The sequence below is a fragment of the Pleurodeles waltl genome, chromosome 5 (assembly GCF_031143425.1).
Source record: "Pleurodeles waltl isolate 20211129_DDA chromosome 5, aPleWal1.hap1.20221129, whole genome shotgun sequence".
In the NCBI taxonomy this organism is placed as follows: domain Eukaryota; kingdom Metazoa; phylum Chordata; class Amphibia; order Caudata; family Salamandridae; genus Pleurodeles; species Pleurodeles waltl.
This window is the reverse complement of record NC_090444.1, coordinates 788,098,453-788,113,597: the sequence shown is the minus strand read 5'-3', so window position 1 is coordinate 788,113,597 and position 15,145 is coordinate 788,098,453. Positions and strand designations below refer to the sequence as shown.

The 15,145-nt window shown below is 44.0% G+C and overlaps 1 protein-coding gene across 3 annotated transcripts in view; it reads left to right on the top strand.

The window, feature by feature from the left end:
• Positions 1-3,403: 3,403 nt before the first annotated feature.
• The window catches only part of HDDC2 (HD domain containing 2), a 152,463-nt gene continuing 140,721 nt past the window's right edge, over positions 3,404-15,145 (top strand). Inside the window, exon 1 of one of the 3 annotated variants that reach the window (XR_011203733.1) lies at positions 3,404-3,569. Coding sequence is in view for 1 of the 3 variants with exons in the window: in XM_069234807.1 (XP_069090908.1) it covers positions 3,414-3,569 (156 nt within the window). In the remaining 2 variants the exon portion in view is untranslated. The remainder of the gene's footprint in view (positions 3,570-15,145) is intronic. The other 2 variants (XR_011203734.1, XM_069234807.1) reach the window with 2 other exon arrangements.

Genomic DNA, 15,145 nt, shown 5'->3' with positions numbered 1-15,145 from the left:
TTTCTGCCACAGAAATGTGAGGAACATGTGTTTTTTTAGCCAAATTTTGAGGTTTGCAAAGGATTCTGGGTAACAGAACCTGGTCCGAGCCCCACAAGTCACCCCATCTTGGATTCCCCTACATCTCTAGTTTTCAGAAATGCACAGGTTTGGTAGGTTTGCCTAGGTGCCGGCTGAGCTAGAGGTCAAAACCTACAGGTAGGCACTTCGCAAAAAACACCTCTGTTTTCTTTCAAAAAATTGGATGTGTCCATGTTGCGCTTTGGGGCGTTTCCTGTCGCGGGCACTAGGCCTACCCACACAAGTGAGGTATAATTTTTATCGGGAGACTTGGGGGAGCGCTGGGTGGAAGGAAATTTGTGGCTCCTCTCAGATTCCAGAACTTTCTGCCACAGAAATGTGAGGAACATGTGTTTTTTTAGCCAAATTTTGAGGTTTGCAAAGGATTCTGGGTAACAGAACCTGGTCCGAGCCCCACAGGTCACCCCATCTTGGATTCCCCTAGGTCTCTAGTTTTCAGAAATGCACAGGTTTGGTAGGTTTGCCTAGGTGCCGGCTGAGCTAGAGGCCAAAATCTACAGGTAGGCACTTCGCAAAAAACACCACTGTTTTCTTTCAAAAAATTTGATGTGTCCACGTTGCGCTTTGGGGCGTTTCCTGTCGCGGGCGCTAGGCCTACCCACACAACAGAGGTATCATTTTTATCGGGAGACTTGGGGGAACGCTGGGTGGAAGGAAATTTGTGGCTCCTCTCAGATTCCAGAACTTTCTGCCACAGAAATGTGAGGAACATGTGTTTTTTTTGCCAAATTTTGAGGTTTGCAAAGGATTCTGGGTAACAGAACCTGGTCCGAGCCCCACAAGTCACCCCATCTTGGATTCCCCTAGGTCTCTAGTTTTCAGAAATGCACAGGTTTGGTAGGTTTGCCTAGGTGCCGGCTGAGCTAGAGGCCAAAATCTACAGGTAGGCACTTCGCAAAAAACACCTCTATTTTCTTTCAAAAAATTGGATGTGTCCACGTTGCGCTTTGGGGCGTTTCCTGTCGCGGGCGCTTGGCCTACCCACACAAGTGAGGTATCATTTTTATCTGGAGACTTGGGGGCACGCTGGGTGGAAGGAAATTTGTGGCTCCTCTCAGATTCCAGAACTTTCTGCCACAGAAATGTGAGGAACATGTGTTTTTTTAGCCAAATTTTGAGGTTTGCAAAGGATTCTGGGTAACAGAACCTGGTCCAAGCCCCACAAGTCACCCCATCTTGGATTCCCCTAGGTCTCTAGTTTTCAGAAATGTACAGGTTTGGTAGGTTTCCCTAGGTGCTGGCTGAGTTAGAGGCCAAAATCTACAGATAGGCAATTTGCAAAAAACACCTCTGTTTTCTATAAAAAATTTGGATGTGTCCACGTTGCGCTTTGGGGCGTTTCCTGTCGCGGGCGCTAGGCCTACCCACACAAGTGAGGTATCACTTTTATCAGGAGACTTGGGGGAACGCTGGGTAGAAGGAAATTTGTGGCTCCTCTCAGATTCCAGAACTTTCTGCCACAGAAATGTGAGGAACATGTGTTTTTATAGCCAAATTTTGAGGTTTGCAAAGGATTCTGGGTAACAGAACCTGGTCCGAGCCCCACAAGTCACCCCATCTTGGATTCCCCTAGGTCTCTAGTTTTCAGAAATGCACAGGTTTGGTAGGTTTGCCTAGGTGCCGGCTGAGCTAGAGGCCAAAATCTACAGGTAGGCACTTTGCAAAAAACACCTCTGTTTTCTTTCAGAAAAATTGGATGTGTCCACGTTGCGCTTTGGGGCTTTTCCTGTCGCGGGCGCTAGGCCTACCCACACAAGTGAGGTATCATTTTTATCGGGAGACTTGGGGGAACATAGATTAGCGAAACAAGTGTTATTGCCCCTTGTCTTTCTCTACATTTTTTCCTTCCAAATATAGGAGAGTGTGTAAAAAAGACATCTATTTGAGAATTTGAGAAATGCCCTGTAATTCACATGCTAGTATGGTCACCCCGGAATTCAGAGATGTGCAAATAACCACTGCTCCTCAACACCTCATCTTATGCCCTTTTTGGAAAAACAAAGGTTTTCTTGATAGCTATTTTTTACTCTTTATATTTAAGCAAATGAATTGCTGTATACCCGGTATAGAATGAAAACGCACTGCAGGGTGCAGCTCATTTATTGGCTCTGGGTTCCTCGGGTTCTTGATGAACCTACAAGCCCTATATATACCCGCAACCAGAGGAGTCCAGCAGACGTAACGTTATATTGCTTTCGATAATCTGACATTGCAGGGAAAAGTTACAGAGTAAAACGTAGAGAAAAATTGATGTTTTTTTCACCTCAATTTCAATATTTTTCTTTTTCAGTTGTTATTTTCTGTAGGAAACCCTTGTAAGATCTACACAACTGACCCCTTGCTGAATTCAGAATTTTGTCTACTTTCCAGAAATGTTTAGGTTTCTGGGATCCAGAATTGGTTTCATGCCCATTTGTGTCACTGACTGGAAGGAGGCTGAAAGCACAAAAAATTGCAAAAATGGGGTATGTCCCAGTAAAATGCCAAAATTGTGTTGAAAAATTGGGTTTTCTGATTCAAGTCTGCCTGTTCCTGAAAGCTGGGAAGCTGCTGAGTTTAGCACCGCAAACCCTTTGTTGATGCCATTTTCAGGGGAAAAACCACAAGCCTTCTTCTGCAGCCACTTTTTCCAATTGTTTTGAAAAAAACGAAATTTTCACTGTATTTTGGCTAATTTCTTGGCCTCCTTCAGGGGAACCCACAAAGTCTGGGTACCTCTAGAATCCCTAGGATGTTGGAAAAAAAGGACGTAAATTTGGCTTGGTTAGCTTATGTGGACAAAAATTTATGAGGGCCTAAGCGCGAACTGCCCCAAATAGGCAAAAAAAAGGCCTGGCACAGGAGGGGGAAAAGGCCTGGCAGCGAAGGGGTTAAAATACGTCAAGATACCACCCCCCCCCCCACACCCCCTCCCTCTCCAAAAGGTCTGTCCCCCACGCTTGCGCACACCCACGTTTCAGGTCATGTGATCTCCGTATTAAATATGTTTCCATGAACGAGCGGGATAGTCTGAGTTTTAATATAGTGTTATTCTGTACACCGTGGTTTCTGGAATCGGATCCTTCATTCTCGTTGGAATTATTCTAATTAATAGAAGGAAATGTCGGTATTGAGTACACTTTTAGTTTCAAGGCAGTGGAAGAAACAATTGTATTAAATTGCAGCAAAATTGGTATTTGTTCCGTAAAAAAAAATGAGAGTGTTTTTCCCAAAGCTCACTTAACATGTATGTTAAATATCGTCCCTGGTGTTTGGCGGAGATACAGAGTAGTGGTACTGCGCTTGCGCGAAATCGAGACGTGTTTTACGTGTTTCACGTGTTTCGTAGTCATATGACCGTAGTGTTGCTGGCTGCTGCCTGGCGAACTTCTTCCGTCTGTTCCAGTCGCCACTGTTGTCTGCTCCCGAACGTGCCTCGCACAGTCTGCAGACTTCTTCGAGACATGAAGCACTTGCTGCAGTTCATGAAGCTGGTCGGACAGCTTAAGGTAAAGCGGCAGCATGGACAAGAGCCAGTGGTATCTTTTTCTACACCCGAACAAGCTTCAAGGGAACGAACATCTATCAACTTTTAGGGAAAGGAGGCTAGAAGTCTTGTGTGACGCAGCGCACGGTGGTAGTATTTGTAGGATTTTTGTTGTTCTGTTTCCTGTTTAAGTAATATGAACTGCCTCGGCGTTTACCTTAGTACAGTAGATTACTTTTTTTTAATGTGATAGTTTTTAAACAGAAACCGAGTAAAGTTACATCCACAGCCGTGTTGCTAATGCTGTAGGTGAAGTACTTGCTGCCGGTTCTGAGTACAACAGTTACATCTATTTAATTCACCCCACACCTATTCTAGGTTGAACTGCCATGAGGTGTCCTCAGTGTAGGCAGTGGTAATCACTATTGTAATTTCTCGTGCGTCTTCCAGAATTTGCTTAAAGATCCTCAATAACCATCTTGTGTTAAGTGAGGTGTTACACGTGGGTATAAAACCAATCTGGAGCCTGTGTACCGATAATGTTAAATAGGGATAAAGGCTATTGGCCAAAACTATGTTAATGATTTTGTAATTTGTATTAAGCATAGTGTCTTATATAAAGCCTCTTCACTGGCATCCTGACGAGGCTTAGAAAAGGATCAGGGCTAACTATCGGGGCTTCACTTCTCTAGCTGTTGCAGATAGTCTGCCCTGCTCCATCGCCAATGCCTATAGCATTCCTAATCTCAGTTTCAGTAATAGGTGCACTCAGCATTTCCCTAGTTTCGGCTGCTACTAGTTTGAGAAATACTCTATTCAGATAGGCCTCAATAACATCCCCAGTGATTTCTTCTTTCCCGTCATAGAATGTACTGTAGCATTGCAGGAAAACATTATTTCTTGTGGAGAGTACACACTGCAATCAGGGCCCTTTTGATTTGGGTTGTATCAGCCATTCCAGTAGTCTTCTGGCCTGTTCTCCCACCTCGTGCGATTGTGGCATGTACTCCATGTAGTTACGACATCTTCACCTTTCTGTTATCATTTGGTCTTTCTCCCTTTCCTCGCCTGAGTGTATCTGCCTGTTGAGATTCCTTACTGCATCTTGTTTCAATTCATGTATTGTTTTGGCAAATGCATGTAATTCACATTCTAGTGTCTTCTTTATTACCTCCGTTTGGGAAATGCAATGACCTCTCACTGCTATTTTGATTGGTTCCCTTTCTACAAGCACCTTAGACACTGTGCTCCAATTATGTGTAAAATAATCTCTGATGACTTCCCAAAGGGATACCCGTAATACTTAATCCTCTAAAATCCCTCCTTCTTGTTTTTATATGGGGATATATGTTAGCTGCCTCCCAAATTGCAACCTCAATGTGGGGTTTTGGTGAGAAATAGTTCAACTAAGGTACTTAGTATGAGTAGCCACTCAGTACAGTCTCCCCAAACACAGCATTCTGCCCACCCGCTCATGTCTAGCAAGCATTGGGGAATAAATGGAGATCTTTCTGTACTCCCCATTTTTTATTCTTCATACATCTCCACTCATTTCTTCAAGCTCTGAGCCACCTTGATAAACGGAATATGAAGCATTGGTGGGAGGTGGATCGACACCCCCTAACCCCCCACACCACCACATGAAGGGTATAGCTAAAATCTCCCCCTAGGTCCATTGGGCACTCTGGATTAAGAATCAGGTACTAGAGACAATGTAGCAAGAAATGTCAGTTGATCCTGATTGGGAGAATGTATACTTCCAATCAGTAACTCATTGCCATCTAATTTACCCTGTACCAGGACAAAGAAACCCTCTCTCCACCCTCCACAGCAGCGGCCCTCTCACCTCAGCCACTGCCACGTTCTGATCTTATTTTATAAGTAATCTGCCAACCTAAATTTCAAATGAGGTAACTGGATGTTCAGCAGGGAGCAGTTCGGACTTCGTAAAGGAGTTGGGATGGTCCAAGTCCTGATTGTCCCTGGACGCAATGCTCTGGGTTGTTCTGAATATAGTTGCAATCTCCGCCCCTGCCACGCTGTCCTTTTTGGTTTGCGACGTGGTCAGGCGCTTGATACCTCTTTGCGGCAAGCTCCTCTTTCTTCATCTCCTTCGGCGTCGCTGTCTCCTTTCTGATTTTCCATTGTTTCCCCTTTTAAGTTGTTCAGACCAATTCCAGCAGTCTGTTGGCTGATCAAAAAATAAAGATTGGCCGACAACAATTACTTTTAAATTCACCCGAAACAGCAGCATATAACGTAGTCCAGCTTTCTTGAATTCGATGTATGATGCCTTCTTCAGCTCCACCGCTGCTGTGCATTTGGGGAAATCAACTGTGCTGTTGTTCACCTTATATTGACCTGCAGTCCTGGCCCTCTGCAGTAGTACATCTTGGTAGTGAAAAAAGGGGGTAACCACTGGCAGGGGTGTGGAATTTTTTTAAATAATCCACTTGTCTAAGGGGCAAAATGCTACAGAAATCTACATATACTATAAAGAAATCCTCTTGTCCCATCTGCCCTGTAAATCAATTATATGGAGTAGGACACAAACATTAAAAGATCTTGTTTACTATTGATGAAACTGACCCAAATGATTTGCAACAATGCAGAAGTAAAATTTCATTTTATACTGGAAAAAGTAATAACGTTAATCACACACTGTAGTAGTTAGACTCAACACTAAAAGCTCTTGAATAATTTAATAGCCACAGGTTGTCTGCATGGATTGGGCCCAGGGCAAACTCCCACTGCGCACCACTGCAGACACTGCTGAAGCCACTCAGCTGCTGGGGGGCAGCTACTGGCTGCCCCTGGGGTTAGAAGCAGGGCCTGATTGGAGGCACGGCTCTACAGCCAAACCCTTCCTGCTCACGAATGAAGGCCTGCGCAGCGGGGTGGAAGACCCTCCTCAGGAGTTTGGGTGTAGGTCACCCATAGGCAAACGTCATGGCCAGATGTCATTGGGTGCAGTCCATGTGCAGAGGAGAAGTACTGTGACCAACCCAGGCCAGGTACTGTGACCAACCCAGGCCAGGTACTGTGACCAACCCAGGCCAGGTACTGTGACCAACCCACTATTGTGCATCTCCAACGGCTGCATATTTCAGAGGTGCTGCCTGCACGCAGGGGATTAGCCACCCTTGGGAGGCTAGGTGCAAGTCACCCACAGGGAGTTGGGAGTCAAAGGTGTTTTCAGCGAGGTCTTGGCTGCCCATGAGGGGGGTGGGCACAGGGCCAACCATTCGCTGCACACTGCTAAATGCCACTGTTCATCTCCTTTGTATGGAAAGGTGCTTCCGTAAGACTCATTAAACTGAATTACTGTGTCAATTAGCTATGACAGATGAGGCCTCACAAGGCTGTTCACCTGCAGTACTAAAAAGCAAAAAAACAAAGTTTGCCAAATGAGCATCCAGTAGATAATTTTCTTTGAAACAAGGTAAGCTTCTACAATGGATGTAAATGAGTTTAACTAACAGAAGAAGGAGCTTTGTTAAATGGAAATTAGCAAACCTATTCCTGGCAAGTACTATACTACCTTACACCTCCAACATCCTCACATTTCATCCCATTAGACTGTCAACTGGTAAAGGTTGCTGTATAGTTTCAAGTCATGTTGACCACTCAGTCTATGCATTCTTGCTTTTTGAATAAGTCTGTGTTTTCTCTTGTGATTTGTGACCTCTTCAAAGAGTTCTGGACAATTCCCACAAGTTGCATATCTACTCTGGTAGTACCATCGTTGAAAGGAACAAAGGGGGTTATTCTAACTTTGGAGGAGGTGTTAATCCGTCCCAAAAGTGACAGATTTACCACCAGCTGTATTACGAGTCCATTATATCCTATGGAACTCGTAATACGGCTGGTGGTATATCCGTCACTTTACCGTCACTTTTGGGACGGATTAATACTCCTCCAAAGTTAGAATAACCCCCAAAGTCTTGATTGATCTGAGCCTTCTAATGTTCTATCCATTTAACTTTTGCATGATGATTGATATATTATGTGTTCAATCAGCATGAGTGACTTCACGCTGTTTTTTTTTTCTTCTTTCATATACAGCACAGATCTTTTCTTCATGTAACCATTTTGGTTGTCCTTCATCTAGTAGCTGTTTTTGTGTCCTATTTGCTCTGGATCAATTAAGGGCTTTTAAAACTGTGTAAAATGCCACTGTTTGCCATGATCTTCACAAGGTCTCAAGTGGGGGGCACTTCTTTCCAGTTAGTGTGTTTTCTCTTGTTTGATTGGATTAAAATACCATGCTACATTTTAGCAGCAATGCACTTGCATACCTTGAGTTGTGGTATTTTACTGTGTCACCTAGCCTGTTTATCACCTATATTGAAACTCAAGAGCACCTCATCACTCCATGTGGTTTCCATTTTGACCTCTATGGTGGGTCCATCAGAAGTCCTCTTTCGACAGTTCATGATGAAGATAAGTGTTGGATAGATAGCCATTGGATTAAATTGAATCCCTTTAGAACTGACGTAATGATGGTTGTTACCTGTGTGAAAATCTGGGGGTTGAATTGTGGCTAGAAGAGTGAGAGTCCTAAGCCTGTAAAATCAGTCAAGAATTTGCACATTAGGACGAGGTAGAACTGCATCTGGTATCTTGGATCTCTGCACTCTCCTTAATCTGTCTATTTCATCTAAAAACTGTTAGCAAGATTTATTTGTGTCTTCCTTTTGAGGGCAGGCATTTTTCAGTTGCTACTGTTGTTGGCTTGCTGATGGATTACATCAACGGATAACAACTTCTCCTCGAAAAAGCTTACGTTTATTCTTTACGTGCTGCAGAACTTTGCAGCTCAAACTGGTAGGCGTGCATAAATTAGCACTAGCAAAGCATATTCTGGACTAACTTCATTGGTTTACTGTTGCCATTTGCATTTATTTTAATGTACTGTGGAATGTGCATAAATCTCTTACAAACAGGGAAGTTGTATCGCCAGTCTTGTCTTGCACTCCGCTAACCAAGGTTTGCTTTTGGTGCTGCAAAGGATGGTATTTTAAGCATTTACTATCAACCGCATTCCACTGAAAGTCTTTCTCCTAAACCTCATCTTCCCTGATCCTATGTTCTTCAAAAAGCAATTGAAAACGTGACTATTTGTCTCTTACTAGAAGTTTTAAGGAGCCATACCTCTGCTTAGTTCAGCGCACCTGTTAACAAAGAACGCATATAGTGTGTAAACACGCTATAAAGACTGACCTCAAAATGACAATTATAATCTACTTTTTAAAATTATTAATTTCACGTTATGCATCTAGAGAAGCAAACCACTATACTAAATTGTTGACCATCACCCTAGAATAAAATAGGGTTGCAAACTATGACAGCCATATTTGATTTGGGAAGTATAATAGTTTACTGTGCTATTACTTTTATATCAGAAATGGTGATGCTATACTTTTAGTCTTTCTTGTCACAGATCATACTCGTATGAGCATTTGTCAGGAGGGACAGGAACGTCAACCATCTTTCTAATCCTGAAATGTAGTTCTGTGTGTTTTAGCACCTACTTTTGCCTCATTTTCTGCCTCCGAAACAGCATTTTTTTTTTTTTTTTTTTTCAGTAGGCAAGTTGTTTGATTTTGGTGTTTTGGGATTATGTTTTTCTTGACCTTTGCTGGTCTTGTGCTGTTCAGCTTTTTTTCTTCATGTAGATAACCGTAATAATTGAAATCTGATTTTATCTTTCTTTCACGATGTCTTGCTACAGGCAAGGCTTTTCTAGCCAGCCAGGCAAGCTCTTAAGTCAACTGGTTATATTTTTAGCTTTGTTATACATTTTTCTTTTTTTTTTTTTTATCCCACCCCCTGCATCTTGATGGTGTCACTGACACATCCTTGAATTGTGTATAGTTTAACAGTCCACCTTCTGTGTTGCATTTCTGCCTGACCAGCTGCAATCTTCACAGATTTTCATGTTTACTGAAACTGCTCACATATTTATCCAGGAAAACTGGTTTTCATAGCCTAACTTGAAAGGCAGACATTTTCTGGAGAATGGGGAACATGAGCATTGTACCAATTGAGAGAGTTGGATTAGAACCCTCTGGTGATTTAGATTCCTGATACAGTATGTTGAATACTTTTAGATCGTGATAAACATAAGATTTTACATTTGGCTTCCCAACTAAATTTGGTGATCGGAGGCAATAATCATCTGTCAACTCTGAACAGTTTTCCTCTCTCTGCCCTTAGAAATTATCACTGCCTTCCGTCCTGGGTTCTCAGGATAAACTTTATTTTACGCCTGTGAGACCCACTGTGGTGCTGCATGCAAAGTCACGTACAATGGAGAGTCCCAAAAGGGAACCTGAGTACGTCCATTATTTATACACCTCAACAAGTACTGAATGCAAATCCATACGTTACAATCTGTTAGTCATGTGAGGTGTGTTTTTTTTTTTTTTTTTTTTTTTTTTTTTTCTTCTCAGCCTCTAGCTTCTTTGTAAGTGACACCTTCACTCCCTGGACTGTGGGTGTTCTGCTTGTAGGTAAGATAACCCGTTCTGTTTCTTGGAACTGTTTTTGTTCTTTCTCTGCCTGTGCCTTGTAACTAATCCATGTACTGAAACTCAGGACATACTTCAAGTTTGTTTTCTGCAGGACCATTTGATTGAGGGCCAGAAAATAGAGTTTCCTCACAAGATGGAGCTGTTTCCCAACTTCACACATCCTATATTGGTTGTCATATATTCATAACCTTGTTTCATAAGGCTGCAGCCCAGTACCCTGGCAACTGTGTTGGAAGACAGTCTTAAACTCTACAAACAGGGTCTTCACAAACGCCGGATTCATACATACAGACACCTGCACAGCCATGCAGAGAGACACGCCCTATAGAGTAAGAGAGACATTGCAGAGAATGACATGCATACACATGCCACAGACACAGAGATCCACTGTGTAGATGCACTCTGCAGGTACACACACTGTGCACGCTCACACATCCTAAAGAGACAAATTCAACCACTCCCATACATTGTAGAGGGAGACATCTTACAGACACATATGCTCATCTGATTCAAACACAGCCTGCAGACTAACACACAAACATACTCTGAAGGTGCGGATATTCTCTAAATATTTTATGCCTGTAAAGGCATACCATCCTCTGGCTTACTCTCCAGCAAACTCAGCCTTCTTTAATGGTACAGGCTGCTGCCTGGATTGGGGGATGACACAAGGCTGCCTTTATGACTGACCGGCTGAGAGGGTGGAATCGGCTATTGAAACTTAGATTATTTATATAGTGCTTTATAGTCCATGTAATTGTATGAATCGCTGTATTTATATCAATGCAACAACAACAATGAAAAACTGGGAAAGATAGAAGGTTCTAGTTCCCCACAGCTCTGTGTTCTTCGAAACTACAGAAATGGCCTGAGCATTATATAGTAATATAATTAATGAGTAATTTGGCAAGCTGTGCTGAAAACATTGAGGCTGTATGGCCCTCTGATTTAGGGCAGTTTCAGTGCAAGTTTGAAAATGACTGATCATCTTCTTCTTTTTAATTTATAGCTGTAAGGAAATCGTCAGTTCAAATAAAAAGCTTTTAAACTTTTTACCTTATTTACAGAGGCTGTCTCTAAATCATGTCATGAAAAATGCATGCTCCTCATGAAGACTGCTGCATAGTAATTATCCAGATCGATAAAGGCTCGATCTTATTTTAATTTATTGCCTTATTGTCCTTCGGGCAAAATAGAAATTAAATTTTCTAGCCCCAATCAGAAACAAACATGTCCCGGGTGATAGGAATTCCCCATACCTGACTGGTGTAGAGGTACCCCTCCCGGTGGGTAGCATCGTATGGGGACTCCTGAGGCCTTTCCAGGACACAGAACTTCAAGAGACCTTGAGGAGCCACCTGCGCAAGCAGGCATCTTTCCATGTAGCTAACTATGTCTGCCCGTTCGGCAGACCTGCCATGGAGATGTCAGTGTGTCAATGTCTGTCTTGCCTCCTGTGCAGTGTATTCAAGGAAGTGGACTCTCTCCATAAGGTTGGGTATGGAGGGACGGTTCCCAGCTGTATTTTGCAATTAGTCCACCAACTGGCATTGGTCATCACAGTGAATGACCAGGTCAACAGCCACCATTTCAATATTGGTCTCCAGGGTCTTTCTAGAGGCAGAAATAGCCTCTAGTATTGCATCTAACTATTGTGTAGCCCACAGTCGATTTCTAGCTCACTTGCCCGGGAAAATCTTGGGAGTTCTTTGCGTGGCCCACCTGGTTTATGCCCTCCGTGCTTACCTTAGGTTTCCCTATCTTTTTATAAAGACACCTTGTTGCAACAGACAGTTTCAATCTGCTGCATAGTTGGCGCTCAGTTGCAAAAGAAAGGGGCAAACTAAGCTGGGTCGTCTCCTTCTGTCGCTTTGCGTCCCCCTTCTTGTCTATCCCGTCCATGCAATCCCCTGCAAAATGGCAGTTGCTTTCCATCATTCACCAATGCACCTCAATCTAGGTGTAGTTAAAATCAGTTCTTCATGTTGGGATCTGAGAAAGTTCTGTGTCTACCCATTCATACATTCAGAATAACAGGGGCATCCAACAGTGCAGCTCAGCGGTATATCCTCTTATAAGACATGGGTCACCATCCTCCTGCATATCAGGTAGACCCAAGGAGACTTTCCTCTGAGACTGTTGCCTCCAGTGTGCTGTTTCAAGTTAGTGCTCATTGTTGTACTGCCAGGGAGCTTAGGATTCCTTTCCATGCTCCCACCCCCTCCACAGGGACCCCCAGTAGTAGTGCTGCAAGTCTCTCACCTATAATTAGGAGTGAAGTAAAGAAAAAGTGGCCTCCTCCCAGCTTTAGTGGGATTCCCCTAGGCTTAGACAGTGCTCCTGTCTGCAGGAAGCCCTCATCACCACCCCTGCACCAGTCTGCTAGCTCTGCGCCAGGCAGCCCGTAGGTGGCCCGCACTTCAGCGTTCTCCCTGCTGCCCACTTTATCAGGTTTCTGAGGGCTCCACGACTGCACTGCCATCGGGATCCTCAGTTCAGCGCCGCGCCATACAGACTGCATTGACCCCGGTTCATGGCCTGCACCTCCCTCACTTCAACTGTGCCGTTTTGAATGTTCGGCTTTGTCTGTCTCTACGGGTGTTGAATCTCACTGTTCCAAGCCGATTGGCCTCCTGCGTTGAAAACACAGCTTTTCTGCTGATTCTACTTCTGTTTCCGGCAGGACACGTCTGGACAGGACCCTCCATCGCTGCTGGCAAAGGACCCTGGAGAAAACGCTAACACCCCAACCCCCGCTCCTCTCCCACCACCACCCTTTGGCTGGACACAAGGGTAGGCAACCCACATTGGCTGCGTACGTAGGGGCATCACTGCACATGGGCATAGGACTACTTCATTATTTAAAGAATGACTGAGACATGCATATGTCAGGGACACAGGTGGGCCAGACAAGGGTGGAGATACACCGATACACAAAACATATCAAACGCATACGCAACTGTTCTTATGGAGTCAGTATTTATTGCCAAATAAATGCTGGCACCACAGTGACAATACGTTCACACTTGTCAACTGTGCCGATGTGTGCACATTGCAAGGGGACGTGTACCTGTCATGTTGTGATTGAAGTGTGTGTGTGTGTGTGTCAGTAGGTGTATATGTGTGCGCGATGCGATTGGCTGGCTGAGGTGGAGGGAGGTGTTGTTGGTGATCTGGTTGTCAGTATGTGTGCCTCTTGCATATGGCATGGATGTTCTGTGTTGCATGCAGAACTCAGGTGCACGTAGTGTTGTGATGTGTGTAGTTGTGTTTGTGTAGATGAGCGTGGTGGTTGTCGTGTGTGGATGCAGTGTAACTAGTGTATGTATGCTGTGTGATGGATGTACAGGTATGTGTGTTTACGGCATGTAGGTGTTGCGTTGGTGTAATGGCAATAGATAATGATGTGTACGTGTTGTGTTTCGTCATATGTGATGCAGGGGGACACATAGGTGAAGGGTAGAGTGTGTGTGTGTGTGTGTGAGACTTGCCTCTTTTCTACAGCCAATGGCATTGTCCGATGTCCATTGGGTCCTGCGATGGCCATCCCTCCATCGGCAAACCAAGGCCAGTACACCACCTGTCCAACAGTAACATCGGAGTATGGTCCGGCAGGAACATCTGAGTATGGTCCGGCAGGAACCTGCCTGCCTGACGGCTAGAGCGAGGACTCGCATGGATCAGGCAAAATGCATCTAAATATGGCAAGTGCATAACCGTCAACTTGGCAGTCTTCTCGTATCCGTCACTGTTGCTGCTTGGCGGTGCGACCGCCAAGACCTAAATAGGGCCCTAAGTTTGATAAAATTACGAATTGTTTTTTTAAAAAAGTTGCCATACTGTGCCTGCATGTGAAGACTTCCACCCACACAAAACACTATAATAAAGATAATGATAAAATATTTCTATGAGGCGCTAAATACACTAAGTCTAACAATTTGATTGCTGACATTTATTTAATATCCGTCTGGTTAAAAAAGCCTACCTCCACTACATACAGAATGCTATTTTAATTCATTTTTGCTACCTTTGAAGACAATAGGTTTGTGGGTCGCTAGGTAACATATAAGAATTCCAGAAGGTAACCACATATTGCTTTTTGGTATTTACTTAACTTAACTATGTGAAACAGACTAACAGGGGCACTTAAACTGAAATGACAATGTTTTAAATAGCAGGATAAGGTTGCCTAACTTGCATTGTTGAAATTTTTTAAAAACACCGTTATCCAAAGGAAATAAAATATTGGCAGTATGTCATTTACAAAGCAGGACACATTAAGGGGGGGAGATAGGGTGTGGGAAGAGGGGGCAAAAGGGGCTGGGATGGGGAATCTTCTGGTTGCAGAGCGAGATGCCGCCTTTGGCGTAGTAAGTTGGCCCTATCCACCGGGACCCACTTCGTAGACACGCTCTATACCCCCCTGGAAACTACATCATGAATACGCTCGGGGACCTAACCAGATAAGATTTCTATAGTTTGTCTTGTTTTATATGTTGTCTTGTTATATGACCACATTGTTTGTATTCTTGTAGGTAACCCTGGGTTACTCCATGTTCTCTCCCATATTGGCCAGTGGTTATTGTGATATTTATGAGCTGTACCTTATTTCCTAGGCTCTAGACAAGCTTTGTACTAGTTATAGAGTGAAGGATTGTAAGGAAATGCCTCCTTGGCATGGTTGCCCCCTGACTTTTTGCCTTTGCTGATGCTATGTTTACAATTGAAAGTGTGCTGAGGCCTGCTAACCAGGCCCCAGCACCAGTGTTCTTTCCCTAAACCTGTACTTTTGTATCCACAATTGGCAGACCCTGGCATCCAGATAAGTCCCTTGTAACTGGTACTTCTAGTACCAAGGGCCCTGATGCCAAGGAAGGTCTCTAAGGGCTGCAGCATGTCTTATGCCACCCTGGAGACCTCTCACTCAGCACAGACACACTGCTTGCCAGCTTGTGTGTGCTAGTGAGGACAAAACGAGTAAGTCGACATGGCACTCCCCTCAGGGTGCCATGCCAGCCTCTCACTGCCTATGCAGTATAGGTAAGACACCCCTCTAGCAGGC